Consider the following 15,749-nt stretch of genomic DNA (forward strand, 5'->3'; position numbering starts at 1 on the left):
TCAAAAACCTCTCTTCTTTTCTCTCAGTAACTCTGCCTTTCAAATAAATAAAATACTTGGTACTTAATTCTTCCTACATCTTCAGTCTACTGGCATCCCAGCAGGAACCATCAAATCCTAGAACTAGACTAATAGTAACTTTTTAATACAGTGCAAAATGCTTTTTCTTTTTTGTGCCCTTTGTCCTCAAATTATACTTATCCTCTCTTAAATATAAGGTATACTTTATTTTTTCTTCATAAAAGTAATGTATACAACTTGGAAAATATAGAAAAGCATACAGGGTCCACATTATGGCACAGAGGGTTAAGTTGCCATTTTTTGACACTGGCATGGAATCCTGCCTGTTCCACTTCCAATCCAGCTTCCTGCTAATGCACCTGGGTAGGCAGTGTATGATGGCCTGAGGGCTTAAGCCCCACTACCCAGTAGAGCTCCTGGCTCCTGACTAGCCTGGAACAGTCCTGGGTGTTGTGGCTATTTGGGGAGTGACCAGAAGATGAAAGATTTCTCTGTCTCTCCCCCCACCCCCACTCTGTCAAGTGAATAAACAAATAAATCTTAAAACGAATCCAACTCTCCCTGTTGCTTTTTTTTAAGATTTATTTGTTTTATTTGACAGGCAGAGTTACAGAGAAAGAGAGAGACTGATCTTCCATCTGTTGGTTCACTCCCCAAATGGCTGCAATGGCTGGAGCTGAGCCGATCCTAAGCTAAACCCAGCTTCTTCTGGGTCTCCCACATGGATTCAGGGGTGCAAATACTTAGGTCATCTTCTGCTGCTTTCCCAGGCACATTAGCAGGGAGCTGGATTGGAACTAGAGCAGCCAGGACTCTAATCAGCAGCCATATGGGATGCAGGTCCTCCAGGAGGCAGCTTTACCCACTATACCACAGTGCCGGCCCCTCCCTGTTGCTCTTTCAAATAAATTTTAAAGAGGTAATCTATAATTTCAATATATTCACTTTTATATTTCCTTCTAATCTTTTCGTCTACAGATGGCTGAATTTATTATAATTATGATTATATAGCATAATAAATTTTTTTTTTTTTTTTTTTTATTTTTGACAGGCAGAGTGGACAGTGAGAGAGAGAGAGAGACAGAGAGAAAGGTCTTCCTTTGCCGTTGGTTCACCCTCCAATGGCCGCCGCGGTAGCGCGCTGCGGCCGGCGCACCGCGCTGTTCCGATGGCAGGAGCCAGGTGCTTCTCCTGGTCTCCCATGGGGTGCAGAGCCCAAACACTTGGGCCATCCTCCACTGCACTCCCTGGCCACAGCAGAGAGCTGGCCTGGAAGAGGGGCAACCGGGACAGGATCGGTGCCCCGACCGGGACTAGAACCCGGTGTGCCGGCGCCGCAAGGCGGAGGATTAGCCTGTTGAGCCACGGCGCCGGCCGCATAATAAAAATTTATGTTCTGCCCTTTTCACATTTTATAATACTGCTCTTTTCCATATTAAAAATTAAAAAGTCGCTGTTAGTGGCTAAGAAACAACTCTCCAACTAGATATTAAACAGTTTACATAGCTCATTCCCTTAATGTTACTCAGATTATTTCTAATTTTTCCTTTTTATGCTATTATAAAAAATCTGTACATAAGAAAACATTTCAGCAGGACAAGTAAACTAAATGGCATACATATTTTAAAAATTATTTATCTATTTATTTGAAAGTTTTTGAGAGAGAAAGAGAAAGAGAAAGAGACAGACAGACCAACCAAAAGAGATCTTCCATTCACTGGTTAACTACCCCAAATGCCTGCAACGGCTGTGACTGGGCCAGGCCAAAGCCAGGAATCTGGAATTCAATCTGGGTTTCCAACATGGATGGCAGGAACCCAAGAACTTGGGTCATCACCTGCTGCCCCGGTGCACAGGAGGAGAAAGAAAACTGGATCAGAGGCAGGGGCAGGACTTGATCCCAAGCATTCCCATATGGGATGCAGGTGTCGCAAGTGGCAGCTGATCCCACTGTACCAAATACCCATCCAAGCATATGTATGTTAAGGTTAGTGAATACAAGTATTTTCTGAAAGTGATGGACAAAATCTATGATCTCACTTAACTATCAGACTTAAATTCATGAGTTATTTTAAATTACATTTAGTTCTATTTCTAACAAGCAATTACATGAAAACCATTTTCCACTATCACTCAGCTGCTTTTACCTGATAAATACCAGAGAAAGTACTTCATTTACTATTTTATAAACACTGCCTGGACTGACAGCCTGTGTTTGTAACAAACAGGTAAGCTGAAATTTATAAGCATTTTATTTTTTGTTCCAACTATTTAGCTATAATTATCAATTCATACTTCTTCCCTACGGTGTTTGCCATTTTGGGCAGCAAATAATATATCTCAAAATAATAAGCAGTAAGTTGTCACTCACCACAAAATTGGATCATTAGCAAGTTCACTGAAGCGTTTACATACACAAGCTGCTCTACAAAGATCTTGTTCCAGCAAGTAAGAGAAAATTTTTAGAACCACTTCATCTGGTAGTTTCTCCTGAAGATACTGTTCAGCAGGTGCCGCTACAAAGAGATCAATAAACAGAATATAAACAATTTACTCATCCTGCTAGCCATGATTTTCTCATTACTCAAAGAACTGTTTCCTTTTTACCTAGTAAATTGCTTTTATTTTTTATGACAATCATTTCATAAGCATTTGTCTTTCATAGGTGACACACATTCATCTCCATTCATCCTGATTTAAGTATTCTTTCTTTTAGATATGTACCATCTCAAGAACTGGTTAAAATATATACATAAGTATCTTTATAGAGCAATAGAAGTCAAGGAGAGAAAGGCTAGGACTCTAATGTCTGTTCTATAATAATCACTTTCTCAATGCAAATGTAATACTCATTTAATTTTGTTGGTATACAATTTAAAAAAATAAATTATTTAAATTATTTTACTCTATCCCTAGTTTCTCCATAAGAAATACCTGATAGATCTTGGGATTTTCCAGATACTCTTGCACGTTTTGCTCGATGACCAAAGTTCTCGGTAGTTGAAGTTGAGGCACCCTTAAGAAACAAAAAGATAAGTAATAAAGCAAGTATTTTTATTATATACACTCATTAGTTTAAAAAAATGATGACGTTCCCTTTTCTGTCATTTCTTAAAAATACTTTCATTACAAACAGAAAAGCAATTACATTTAACTTACCTCCATACTGTTCTTTGTAGGACACGCTGTTCTTTTCGGCAAAAGAGTTTTTCTACGAAGTTGGTATGGACTATTTTGTGCACCAGGACCTGATTCTTCTGCAACCATATCTGCAGGTACATCATCATCTGTTATAAACAAAATTAATAAGAGAAATGACATCCATTAAAAAAAATGTTTTATGTACATTGTGATTTAATGCTATAACTAGTACTCAAACAGTATTTTTCACTTTGTGTTTCTGTGTGGGTGCAAACTGTTGAAATCTTTACTTAATACATACTAAACTGATCTTCTGTATATAAAGAGAATTGAAAATGAATCTTGATGTGAATGGAAGGGGAGAGAGAGTGGGGGGGGGAACCATTGTAATCCATAAGCTGTACTTTGGAAATTATATAAAAAAAAAAACTTAAAAAAAATAAAATTTCCAAACAATCAAAAAAATGTTTTATGGATGTAGTCAACTTTTTTAAAAGTTCAAATTAGGGGGAAATAGGCATAACTTTTGTATAAAATTCTAGCCAAATGGATAATCATGTGAAAGAATTCGCAAGACATTTTTTAAAAAATGAAGAGGATTTCCTTTTGATGAGAGGAATGAGAAGGGAAATGGTACCACCACATAGTGAAAGCCCAAAAGGAGTGAGGAGGGCAGCCCAAAAAGCAGTGTCTTAGGTCAAAGCAAGGTCAGGGAGTGTCTACAAAGAGGGACTGCTCAGTCTATGGTATGATTTGAAGAAGGGTGAAAAGGGTATCCACGCAGAGGGTAGTTTAGCACATGATGCTGGAGTTCAAAAGGCACAGGGAGTGTGCAGGAGATGGGGGCAGTGAGGCCAAGAATGGGCGGGCAGTCAGCCAGAGCAAAGAGCATGGCACAGGAGCAGGGATGTCAGATACGGAAGATTACCTACAACAGAGGACTGATCAAATAAGTACACAGAATAATGGAAACCAGATTTCTGTCAGAGAGGAGTTATAAACAGAAGAAAGTCAGAATAAACCCTTCAGTGTTAGACTACAACTGGAGATACCAATGTGAACTCACGGTTCCCAAACATATACATAGATGTAAATGTTTGAATACGTGTGGATATGTGCAGGTAATCCTCAGCTCTGGTTACTGACATAGCCCGGGAGTGATGACCTTAGAAAAGCAGTGAGCCTGACTAGCAAACTGGATCTGGGTTTCTGAGTAACATTTCCTGTGAAAGATATGAAGACCCCTTGAGAAATGCTGATTCTAGGGCTAGGGTAATACAAGATGAGCCTGCAGTATCTTGTGAAGGAAAACAAGAAAGTGCGCAAAGGACGACAGCAAGCCAAAAAGGATACAGAAATCAATCTGGAAAGGCTAACACTTGGAAAATTATATAGTTGCATAATAATTAATGGTGGTATTAAAGGGACTATAAACCACAGAACAGCACCACATAAATCTATACAGAAATAAGAAATAAAAAAGAAAAGTCTCACAATGAATGGGATATTTAAATTACCTCCCCACAAAATACTTAAGTAGAACAAGAAAAAGAACAACTCTATACTGGAGATGGCAACCAGATCAAAATGATTATCACTGGGGCCGGCACTCTGGTGTAACGGGTAAAGGCGCCACCTGCAGTGCCAGCATCCCATATGGGCACCAGTTCAAGTCCAGGCTGCTCCACTTCCTATCCAGCTCTCTGTTATCGCCTGGGAAAGCAGCAGAAGATGGTCCAAGTCCTTGGGCCCCTGCACCCATGTGGGAGACACAGAAGAAGCTACTGGCTTCTGGCTTTGGATCAGCACAGCTCCGGCCATTGCGGCCAAATGTGGAGTGAACCAGCAGATGGAAGACCTTTCTCTCTCTCTGCCTCTCCTTCTCTGTGTAACTCTTTCAAATAAATAACTAAATCTAAAAAAAAAAAAAAAAAAAAAAAAAAAAATTAAGGATCATCAGCAGGACAAACTGAAATTGTGTGCCACCTGAGAGCATAAAATAAGATCACAGTTCTTCCTGAACAAAGAGGCAAAACCTGAACTGAATTACAAAGAAACTCAATGTTACATTGGTTCTATAAAACAAATGGTCTGTAACTGTCAAAATCACAAAAGTCTGAGGACTGTTCCAGACTGAAGGAGACTGAAAGAATTAAATGCAACTATATGCAGCATGTGATTCTAAACTAGATCATTTTACAAAAAGTATGCTAGCAGGACAATTAGTGAAATTTGGATGGAGTCTAAAGACTAGAATAATGTATCACTGTTAACTTAATGATTTTAATAGTATGGTTATATAGAGTATTTTTATTTACAGGAAAAAAATACCAAATTGTTAGGATCTGACAGGGCAACAGGTTGGCTGCTTAACTCCCACGGTCAAGGAGAAAAAAACCTTTGTATCATACTCCTAACTCTCCTCTAAATCTGGGTTTTTATTTTAGCACTGTGGCACAACAGGGGCTAAGTCACTCCTTGGGATGGGGCGCCTCCATCCCATATTGGAGTGCACGGGATGGAGACACGCCTCTGCTCCTGAGCCAGTTACCTGCTAATATACCTAGAAAGTAGCAAGTACTTGGGATCCTGCCACCCATACAGGAGACCAGTGTGGAGATTCTGATTCCTGGCTTAGCCCGGCCCAGCCCAGCTGTTAAGGCCATTTAGAGAATGAACCAGTGGAAAGCAGATGGCTCTTTTCTCTCCTACTCTTCCCTCTACTTTTCAAATACGTATTTTCTTTAGATTATTTATTTAAGAAGCAGAGCTACAGAGAGACACAGAGAGCTTGTCCATCCTCTGGTTTAATCCAAAAATGGCTGCAGTGGCTGGGTCTGGGCCAGGCAGAAGCCAGGAGCCTCATCAGAGTATCTCACATGGATGGCAGGGGCCCAAGAACTTGAGCCATCCTTCGCTTTCCCAGGAGCATTAGCATGGAGCTGGATAGCAGCTGGGACTCGAACTGGGACCCATATGAGATGCCGGCACTGCAGGCAGAAACTTAACTGGCCACAGCCCTGGCCCCATCTTCTGCTGCTTTTCCCAGGCTACTAGCAGGGAGCTGGATTGGAAGTGGAATAGCTGGGACTTGAGCCTGTCCTATATGGGATGTCAGCATTGCAAGGCTGGCTTAACCTGCTATACCACAACCCCAGTCCCCAAAGGATTCTTTAACTTTTAAGTGTCAGGTCACTTTTATTTATTTGTTTAAGACATTTTATTTATTTGACAGACAGAGTTAGAGACAGGGAGAGATCTTCCATCAGTTAGTTTACTCCTCAAATGGCTGCAACAGCTGGGACTAGGCCAGACTGAAGCCAGGAATTTTACCTGTGTATCCCATCAGGGTGCTGTGCCACCAGCACTGTGGGTGGCTGCTTATCCCACTGAGCCACAATGCCAGCCCTAAGAACCCTTTAACTTAAGCCAAAATGGGTTCCGATGATCTCACATCATCTACTTCACAGAAGAAATAAAAAGCTAGACAGGAATTGCCTCAATTTCTTCCTATGTCCAAATCCACAAACTTATTTACATGTACATCCATTATTTTTGGTTCCCTCCTGAAACTATAGAGAATTCCCAAGACAGACTAGGCACAATATGCAGCACATAAAAAATATTTGTTACATAAGATGAAACAATAAAGAAAGCCAATGATCCATCGTAGCTGTCAAACTGGCTCCAATTCAGGAACCATGAAGTCATGAAAGATTAGTTAATAGTTTTGTGCCATTAAGTGCAAAAACAAGATCTCAAAATAATTTTTGATATAAAATTTAACCTTATAACTTTTGTATCTAATTACAGAATGTGCCAATATTTTGATGTCAAGTTATAATCTAAGATTACTAAAGAAATAACTCAATACCAAAAATGCTCAATTTTACTAACTTAAAGAAAACTTCTAGACCGAAGATGTCCAATAAAAACAAAATGAACTTCATACAAATACTTTCAAATTTTCTACTTTAAAAAAAGTGAAATTAATTTTTAATATATTTATCTAATTATTTCTAAAAAGCTATTTCAGGGCAAGCATATGATATGGGTATCAGTGTCTGGGTTCGACTCCTGGCTCCACCTCTGATTCTAGCTTCCAGCTAACACTCAGCTGAGAGGCAGAAGGTGATGGATGGTTTAAGTACTTGGGCCCCTGCCAACCCATATGGGAAACCCACACTGATTTCTGATCTCTGCCTGAATTAGCCCTGGCTGTCACAGGCCATTTGGACAACGAACCAGTGGATGGGAAATCTCTGTCTCTTTCAAATAAGTAAAAATAAATAAAATAAAAACTTAGAAAACCTACCATTTCAACATATAATCAATATAAAATTACTGAGACAAGTACTTTTTTTCCATACTAACTCTTTAAAATAAGCATATGTTTTTAACATTGCATGCCACAATACAGAATAGCCATATTTCCAGTGCTCAACAGCCACAATAGCTGGTAGCCTAATTGCAAAGTGAAGACATACACACATCCTCTTTCATTAAACTTTTATCAGTTCTTTTAAAGGATAAAAAGTTAGTATCACCACTTAAAAGGATGCACTATACATACAAAAACATAACATCAATCTTTATCTTACAATTTCTAGATTTTACTATAAATCATATACAAATACATCAGAATCTTCACTATTAAGAGGAATCAGGAATAAGAAAAGGTTTCTAGAAAATACACATGCTTTGTTTTAAAAATTCTCCTTGAATTCTTTACAAAATTAGTATTACTGATTGACTGGGGTTTAGAGTCCACACACTTTACATCGTAAACTAGAGAGTAGTTAATGGAATTTAATCTACAGAATTTTTTCCCCACAAATACCATATATATTCTAAACTACTTACCCATAGCCACAGATCAGATTGGAAACTTAGGCAAATCTGTGCTACTAACAACTGTGTGTTTAGAAACAGCTCCCAGTCTCACAGTGTAAAGAACCACACTTGACAACTGTTTCTAACACAGTTGTGAACTACCAAGGCTTTTCTTCAACTACTTAAAAAAAAAAATCACAAGTCAGCTGATACCAGGACAAAATTTTAAATATTTTTTAATTTAAATATTTTAAGGAAAGAGCCCAAAAGTAAAGTCATTATTAAAAAACTGCTTTTTAAAAACTTTACCTGCTAAAATCAGTTTTTTCTGATAGTATTTTGTACATGAGGTATTTCAAAAAGTTTGTGGGAAATGGCCGGCGCCGTGGCTCAACAGGCTAATCCTCCGCCTTGCGGCGCCGGCACACCGGGTTCTAGTCCCGGTCAGGGCACCGATCCTGTCCCGGTTGCCCTTCTTCCAGGCCAGCTCTCTGCTGTGGCCAGGGAGTGCAGTGGAGGACAGCCCAAGTGTTTGGGCTCTGCACCCCAAGGGAGACCAGGAGAAGCACCTGGCTCCTGTCATCGGAACAGCGCGGTGCGCCGGCCGCAACGCGCTACCGCGGCGGCCATTGGAGGGTAAACCAACGGCAAAGGAAGACCTTTCTCTCTGTCTCTCTCTCACTGTCCACTCTGCCTGTCAAAAAAAAAAAAAAAAAAGTTTGTGGGAAATGGAATTAAAGGTAAGTTTATTTTAGTGAAAGAAATTTTTGAAATTCATGCAGATTTTTCATAATATGCATTCCTGTAAATTTGTTGAAAATGATGTTTGAGGCAGCTCTGTAGCGTGGTGGGTAAGGCTGCAGTGCCAGCATCCCATGTGGGTGCCGGTTCGAGTCTCAGTTGCTCCAGTTCCAATCCAGCTCTCTGTTACAGCCTGGAAAAGCAGTAGAGGATGGCCCAAGTCCCACATTGGAAGACCCAGAGGAAGCTCCTGGATCCTGGCTTTGAACCAGCACAGCTCCAGCTGTTGTGGCCAAATGGGGAGTGAACCAGCGGATGGAAGATCTCTCTCTCTCTCTCTGCCTCTCCTCTCTTGGTGTAACTCTTTCAAATAAATAAATCTTTAAAAAAAAAAAAGTTGTTACAGACCCCTTATAGTTACAAACTTGAAAAATTACTCAGCATACTGTTATTAATACTTTCATTGATGTTATTATAAACATATACTTCTGCTGAATTTTTACCACTACATAAACTATAGGGATTACTTGGGACCACCCAAAGAAAATACATATATTCAGTTTGACTATTAATGACAATTTTCAGAAGCCAAACCTCCAATCTTACAATGACTACTAAAAACTCTTCATTTCATTTAAAAGGAAGAAATCTTGAACTATTCCTTCTCAATTGCCTGGCATAAAGTGTATTCAAGTAAAGAATGAGTGAATTAATTAATGTGCCACACTATGCTACACATATTGGTAGAACAGGTTATTTGCCATTCAGGAGCATAAGACACACACAGACAACAGGCAAAAATAATGCAGTGTATCACATGCTAGAACAGGGGCAAACAGAAAGTACCACAGAAACACACAAGAACAGCAAATGCTAATGTTGAGGTTTTAGTGAAGGTTTCTTGAAGACAAAGTGGAGAACCAGATAACTAGAAGTCAGTGAAGCAGGAGGAGTAGTGTATGTGAAAACCTGAAGGTGCTCATCTCCAGCATAGATCTTATGTAACCACCTGTTGCTCCACTTGCCTATACCATGTAACTGAAGCCAAATTACAAAGACTACTATAAACACTTCAAATAATTTGGACTTTATCTTGAAAACAAAAGACAGTCACTAAGGGGCCCGTGCTGTGGTGCAGGTTAATCCTCTGCCTGTGGTGTCAGCATCCCATATAGGCGCCAGTTCTAGTCCTGGCTGTCCCTCTTCCAATCCTACTCTCTGCTATGGCCTGGGAAAGCAGAAGATAGCCCTTTGGGCCCCTGCACCCACATGGGAGACCGGGAAGAAGCACCTGGCTCCTGGCTTCGGATCGGCACAGCTCCAGCCATTGCGGCCATCTGGGGAGTGAACCCATAAGACCTTTCTCTCTGTCTCTCCCTCTCACTGTCTGTAACTCTACCTCTCAAATAAATAAATAAAATCTTAAAAAAAGATAGTCATTAAATGGTTTTAATAATGATGTATCTGAATTGTTTTAGGAAGATCAACCAATCAATATAAAGACTAATGGAAATGGACAGGTATCAGTGGTGGGAGACCATTTAGGAAACGGTCAGTGACAAACTGAACAATGAAGATAGCTTGAACTATGGTCATAAAAATGGAAGAAATAGGGGCTGGTGCTGTGGTATAGTGGGCTCAACTTCTACCTGTCATGCCAGAGCCCCATATAGGTGCCAGTTTGTGTCTTGGCTGCTTCCCTGCCCCCCCTTTTTTTTAAACTTTTATTTAGTAGATATAAATTTCCAAAGTACAGCTTATGGATTACAATGGCTCCCCCCCCCCCATAACTTCCCTCCCACCTGCAACCCTCCCATCTCCCGCTCCCTCTCCCATTCCACTCACATCAAGATTCATTTTCAATTATCTTTATATACAGAAGATCAATTTAGTATATGTTAAGTAAAGATTTCATCAGTTTGCCCCCACACAAACACAAAGTACCAAATACTGTTTGAGCACTAATCATATCATTAATTCACACTGAACTACACATTAAGGACAAAGATCCTACATGAGGAGTAAGTGCACAGTGACTCCTGTTGTTGACTTAACAAATTGACACTCTTGTTTAAGGTGTCAGCAATCTCCCAGGCTCTAGTCATGAGTTGCCAAGGCCATGGAAGCCCTCTGAGCTTGCTGACTTTGATCTTATTTAGACAAGGCCATAGTCAAAGTGGAAGTTCTCTCCTCCCTTCAGAGAAAGGTACCTCCTACTTTGATGACCTGTTCTTTCCACTGGGATCTCACTTGCGGAGATCTTTCATTTAGTTTTTTTGCCAGAGTGTCTTGGCTTTCCATACCTAAAATAGTCTCATGGGCTCTTCAGGCAGATCCGGATGTCTTAAGGGCTGATTCCGAGGCCAGAGTACTGTTTAGGACATCTGCCATTCTATGAGTCTGCTGTGTATCCCACTTCCCACGTTGGATCGTTCTCTCCCTTTTTTATTCTGTCAGTTAGTATTAGCAGACACTAGTCTCGTTTATGTGATCCCTTTGACTCTTAGACCTATCATTACGGTCTCTTGTGACAAATTAATCACTTGGACTTGTGAGATGGCATTGGTACATGCCACCTTGATGGGATTGTATTGGAATCCCCTGGCACATTTCTAACTCCGCCACTTGGGGCAAGTCAGCTTGAGCATGTCCCAAATTGTACACCCTCTCCCTCTCTTATTCCCATTCTTATATTTAACAGAGATCACTTTTCAGTTAAATTTAAACACCTAAGAATAATTGTGTGTTAATTACATAGATCAACCAATGGTATTAAGTAGAACAAAAATACTAAAAGGGATATAGTATTAAATTATACATCAACAGTGATGATAAGGGCTGATCAAGTTATTATTTCTCATAGTGTCCATTTCACTTCACCAGGTTTCCTTTTTGATGCTCGGTTAGCTGTCACCAATCAGGTAGAACATATGATATTTGTCCCTCTGGGACTGGCTTATTTCACTCAGCATGATGTTTTCCAGGTTCCTCCATTTTGTTGCAAATGACTGGATTTCATTGTTTTTTTTTTTTTTTTGACTGCTGTATAGTATTCTATAGAGTACATATCCCATAATTTCTTTATCCAGTCTACTGTTGATGGGCATTTGGGTTGATTCCAGGTCATAGCTATTGTGAATTGAGCTGCAATAAACATTAAGGTGCAGGCAGCTTTTGTGTTTGCCAATTTAATTTCTTTTGGGTAAATTCCAAGGAGTGGGATGGCTGGGTTGAATGGTAGGGTTATATTCAGGTTTCTGAGGAATCTCCAGACTGACTTCCATAGTGGCTTTACCAGTTTGCATTCCCACCAACAGTGGGTTAGTGTCCCCTTTTCCCCACAACCTCTCCAGCATCTGTTGTTGGTAGATTTCTGAATGTGAGCCATTCTCACCGGGGTGAGGTGAAACCTCTTTGTGGTTTTGATTTGCATTTCCCTGATGGCTAGCGATCCTGAACATTTTTTCAAGTGTCTGTTGGCCATTTGGATTTTCTCTTTTGAAAAATGTTTATTGAGGTCCTTGGCCCATCTCTTAAGTGGGTTGTTTGTTCTGATGTTGTGGAGTTTCTTGATCTCTTTGTAGATTCTGGTTATTAACCCTTTATCTGTTGCATAGTTTGCAAATATTTTTTCCCATTCTGTCGGTTGCCTCTTCACTTTCCTGTTTCTTTTGCAGTTCACAAACTTCTCAATTTGATGCAATCCCAAATGTTAATTTTGGCTTTAACTGCCTACGCCTCCAGGGTCTTTTCCAAGAAGTCTTTGCCTGTACCTATATCTTGCAGGGTTTCTCCAATGTTCTCTAATAATTTGATGGTGTCGGGTCGTAGATTTAGGTCTTTAATCCATGTTGAGTAGATTTTTGTGTAAGGTGAAAGGTAGGGGTCTTGCTTCATGCTTCTGCATGTGGAAATCCAATTTTCCCAGCACCATTTATAGAACAGACTGTCCTTACTCGAGGGATTGGTTTTGGATCCTTGATCAAATATAAGTTGGCTGTAGATGTTTGGACTGATTTCTGGTGTTTCTATTCTGTTCCACTGGTCTATCCATCTGTTTCTGGACCAGTACCATGCTGTTTGGATTACAACTGCCCTGTAGTATGCCCTGAAATCTGGTATTGTAATGCCTCCGGCTTTGTTTTTGTTGTACAACATTTCGGCTGCTTCTCTTTTGAGCTAGCTCTCTGCTGGGGCCTGGAAAAGCAGTGGAAGATGGCTCAAGTGTTTGGGATGCCAGCAACAAAGCCAACACCACAATGGCAGTTCCACTGTCTAACTCTTAAGAAAGTCATATAATGTAAAGTGGATTATCTTTTCAAAATTAAAGAGAGGGGGCCAGCACTATGGTGTAGTGGGAAAAGCTGCTATCTGCAGCACTGGTGTCCCATAGGGGTGCCAGTTCGAATCCCAACTGCTCCACTTATGATCCAGTTCCGTGCTAATGCTCCTGGGAAAGCAGCAAAAGATGGTCCAGTGTTTGGGGCCCTGCAGCCATATGGCAGTCCTGGATGAAGCGCCTGGCATCAGATCGGCCAGCGCCAGCTGTTGCAGCCATTTGGGGAGAGAACCAGTGGATGGAAGATCTGTTTTCCCCTGTCCCCCTAACTCTTTCAAATAAATAAAAAAAAATTTTTTTAAAGAGCAAGTGTGTGTGTGTGTGTGTGTGGTGGGGGTTGGGTGCAGGGAGAAACACTCATCCATGAGTTCACTACTCAAATGCCTCCAATGGCTGGAAGTGGGCCAGGCTAAGGTAAGGCCAGTACCAATCCAAGGGTGGCAGGGACCCAACTACTTGAGCCATCAACTGCTGCTTCCAAGAGTCTGCATTAGCAGAAAGTAGAGCCAGAAGACAGAGGCAAGTATCAAACCCAAGTACTATGACACGTTGGTGTACTTTTAATTGTTACTATTTATTTGAAAGGAGAGGGAGAGGGAGGAAGTGAGAGAGTGAGGGAAAGGGAGGGAGGGGGGAGAATGAATGAATGAATGAGAGAGAATATGAGATCTTTCATCTCCTGGTTCATTCCCCTAATGCTCACAACTGGGGCTGGGCCAGCCCAACTAGAACTCCATCTGGGTCCTCCACATGGCTGGCAGGGACCCATGTATTTGAGCCATAATCTGTTGCTTCCCATGGTGCATGGTGCACATTACCAGGAAGCTGAAATTGGAAGCAGAGCCAGGACCTGAACCCAGATATTCTGCTATTGGAAGCAGGTGTCCCAGGTAGCAACTTAATCCCTTTCACCACAATGCCTGCCCCAGAAAACAGGTATCTTTTTAAACCTGAATTGTTACCTTTTGATGTCAAAACTATCAGTACTGTACATCAAATGTCTATGGGTTCCAAAATTAACAAGATTTCTTAATCTCAGCTTGATGAAAAGTAAAGGATGGAGCAGATGTTTAGCCTAGCAGTTATTTGCATCCGCCATCAAAGTGGGTTTGATTCCAGCCTCTACCTTCTCACTCCCAACTTTCTCTGCTAACACAGATCCTGAGAAGCAACAGTTTCTGACACTTTTGTGGTAGACCTGGTCTGTGTCCCCATCTACAGCTTCAGCCCCAGAATGTTGAGGATATATGAGGAGTGAACGGGAGGATGAAGTACTCTCTGCTTGTCAAATAAATGAATAAAAATTAAAGCAAAAGAAAATCTGATTGACATTACTAATTCAAGAATCAATGTCATCTGGGAATAGCTTAGCTTTCTTTTCATTTTTTTCCTATTACATATCACATTTTATTTTCCCAAGACATTTTCTCCAACTGCTTTCAAGAAAAGGAGTATAGAACTGATAGAGGCAGGGGTCAGCGCTGTGGGGTAGTAGGTTAAGCATTCACCTGTAGTGCTGGCTTCCCAGATGGGAGCCGGTTCTAATCCTGACTGCTCCATTTCTGACCCAGCTCCCTGTTGATGGCCTGGGAGAGCAGAAGATGGCCTAAGTGCTTTGGGCCCCTGCACCTACATGGGACACACATAAGAAGCTCCTGGCTCAGCTCTGGCTGTTGCGCCATTTGGGGAGTGAACTAACAGACAGAAGATCTGTCTCTCCTTCTTTTTGTAACTCTGTTTCTCAATAAATAAATTAAAAAAAAAAAAAGACTTGTTTATACATCTTAAAAAATTGAAACAGGCAGATAGCTAGCAAGCAGAGGGCCGAGGTCACCAGGCCCTCCCTTCAACCCTGCCCACTCCACCCAAACCCTCCACACTTTGGGGCTGAGGTAACCTAAAACCATTACCTATGCAAAACCACCTCCAAAAACTGGTACTGGCTGAAAATACCCAACATGGCTCCTGACTGTGACCCTGTGATGACCTATAACTAATTATAACAACACTATAATAAAATTATCATGAGTGACACTCCTACTCTAATCATGCACCTGACGCCAATGACACTTCTGAGACTTCCAAAAAAGGCAAGAATATGGGTGGCACTCAAATCCCACCCCCTATGAATATTCAATTAAACCATATTCCACACACCACCCCCATATTCAATTCCTGCAGACCATATAAATGGTTAACACTGAACTTTGTTGGGTGCAACACATTCTCAAGCATGACTACGGTCTCTCGGTCTCTCTCAACAGCACACTTTCACTTTCTTGACAATAAATCTTATTCCTCTGCTAACCTTTACCCATGTTCTGTTCTCAAATTCTTTCCTATGTTGGAGCTAAGAACCTAGACCCAGCCACCTGGTGACAGAATAGCCTTCTCCTAAATGAAACATTAAAAAAACTTCTCTATTCTCATATTCTTCCTTTAGCTTTGAATTTTCACCATTTCTTAAGGATCAAAATTTACAAAAAAATATATCATTCACTTCCATTTTGCCAAATAAGGAAAAAATTTATTTTTATAGTAACTTTAATAAAATTTTAAATATTTTCAAGTTCAAGCCAAGTTTAACTGGACGACAATGTAATTCAACAGTAGTGTTACATGCAAGTAGGTGCTAGTGTGATCACAGATCAAATGTATCATTAATTTAATGATC

At 40.6% G+C, this 15,749-nt stretch overlaps 1 protein-coding gene across 1 annotated transcript in view; it reads right to left on the minus strand.

The window, feature by feature from the left end:
• FBXO11 (F-box protein 11) overlaps window positions 1-15,749 on the minus strand; it is a 93,505-nt gene that overhangs the window by 24,634 nt on the left and 53,122 nt on the right. The window contains exons 2-4 of the mRNA XM_062209405.1: window positions 3,181-3,308; window positions 2,956-3,037; window positions 2,393-2,537 (exon numbers count right to left, since the gene is read on the minus strand). Coding sequence (XP_062065389.1) covers window positions 2,393-2,537; window positions 2,956-3,037; window positions 3,181-3,288 — 335 coding nt within the window. The 5' untranslated portion in view covers window positions 3,289-3,308. The remainder of the gene's footprint in view (window positions 1-2,392; window positions 2,538-2,955; window positions 3,038-3,180; window positions 3,309-15,749) is intronic.

The sequence above is a fragment of the Lepus europaeus genome, chromosome 13, assembly GCF_033115175.1.
Source record: "Lepus europaeus isolate LE1 chromosome 13, mLepTim1.pri, whole genome shotgun sequence".
Taxonomy (NCBI): Eukaryota; Metazoa; Chordata; class Mammalia; order Lagomorpha; family Leporidae; genus Lepus; species Lepus europaeus.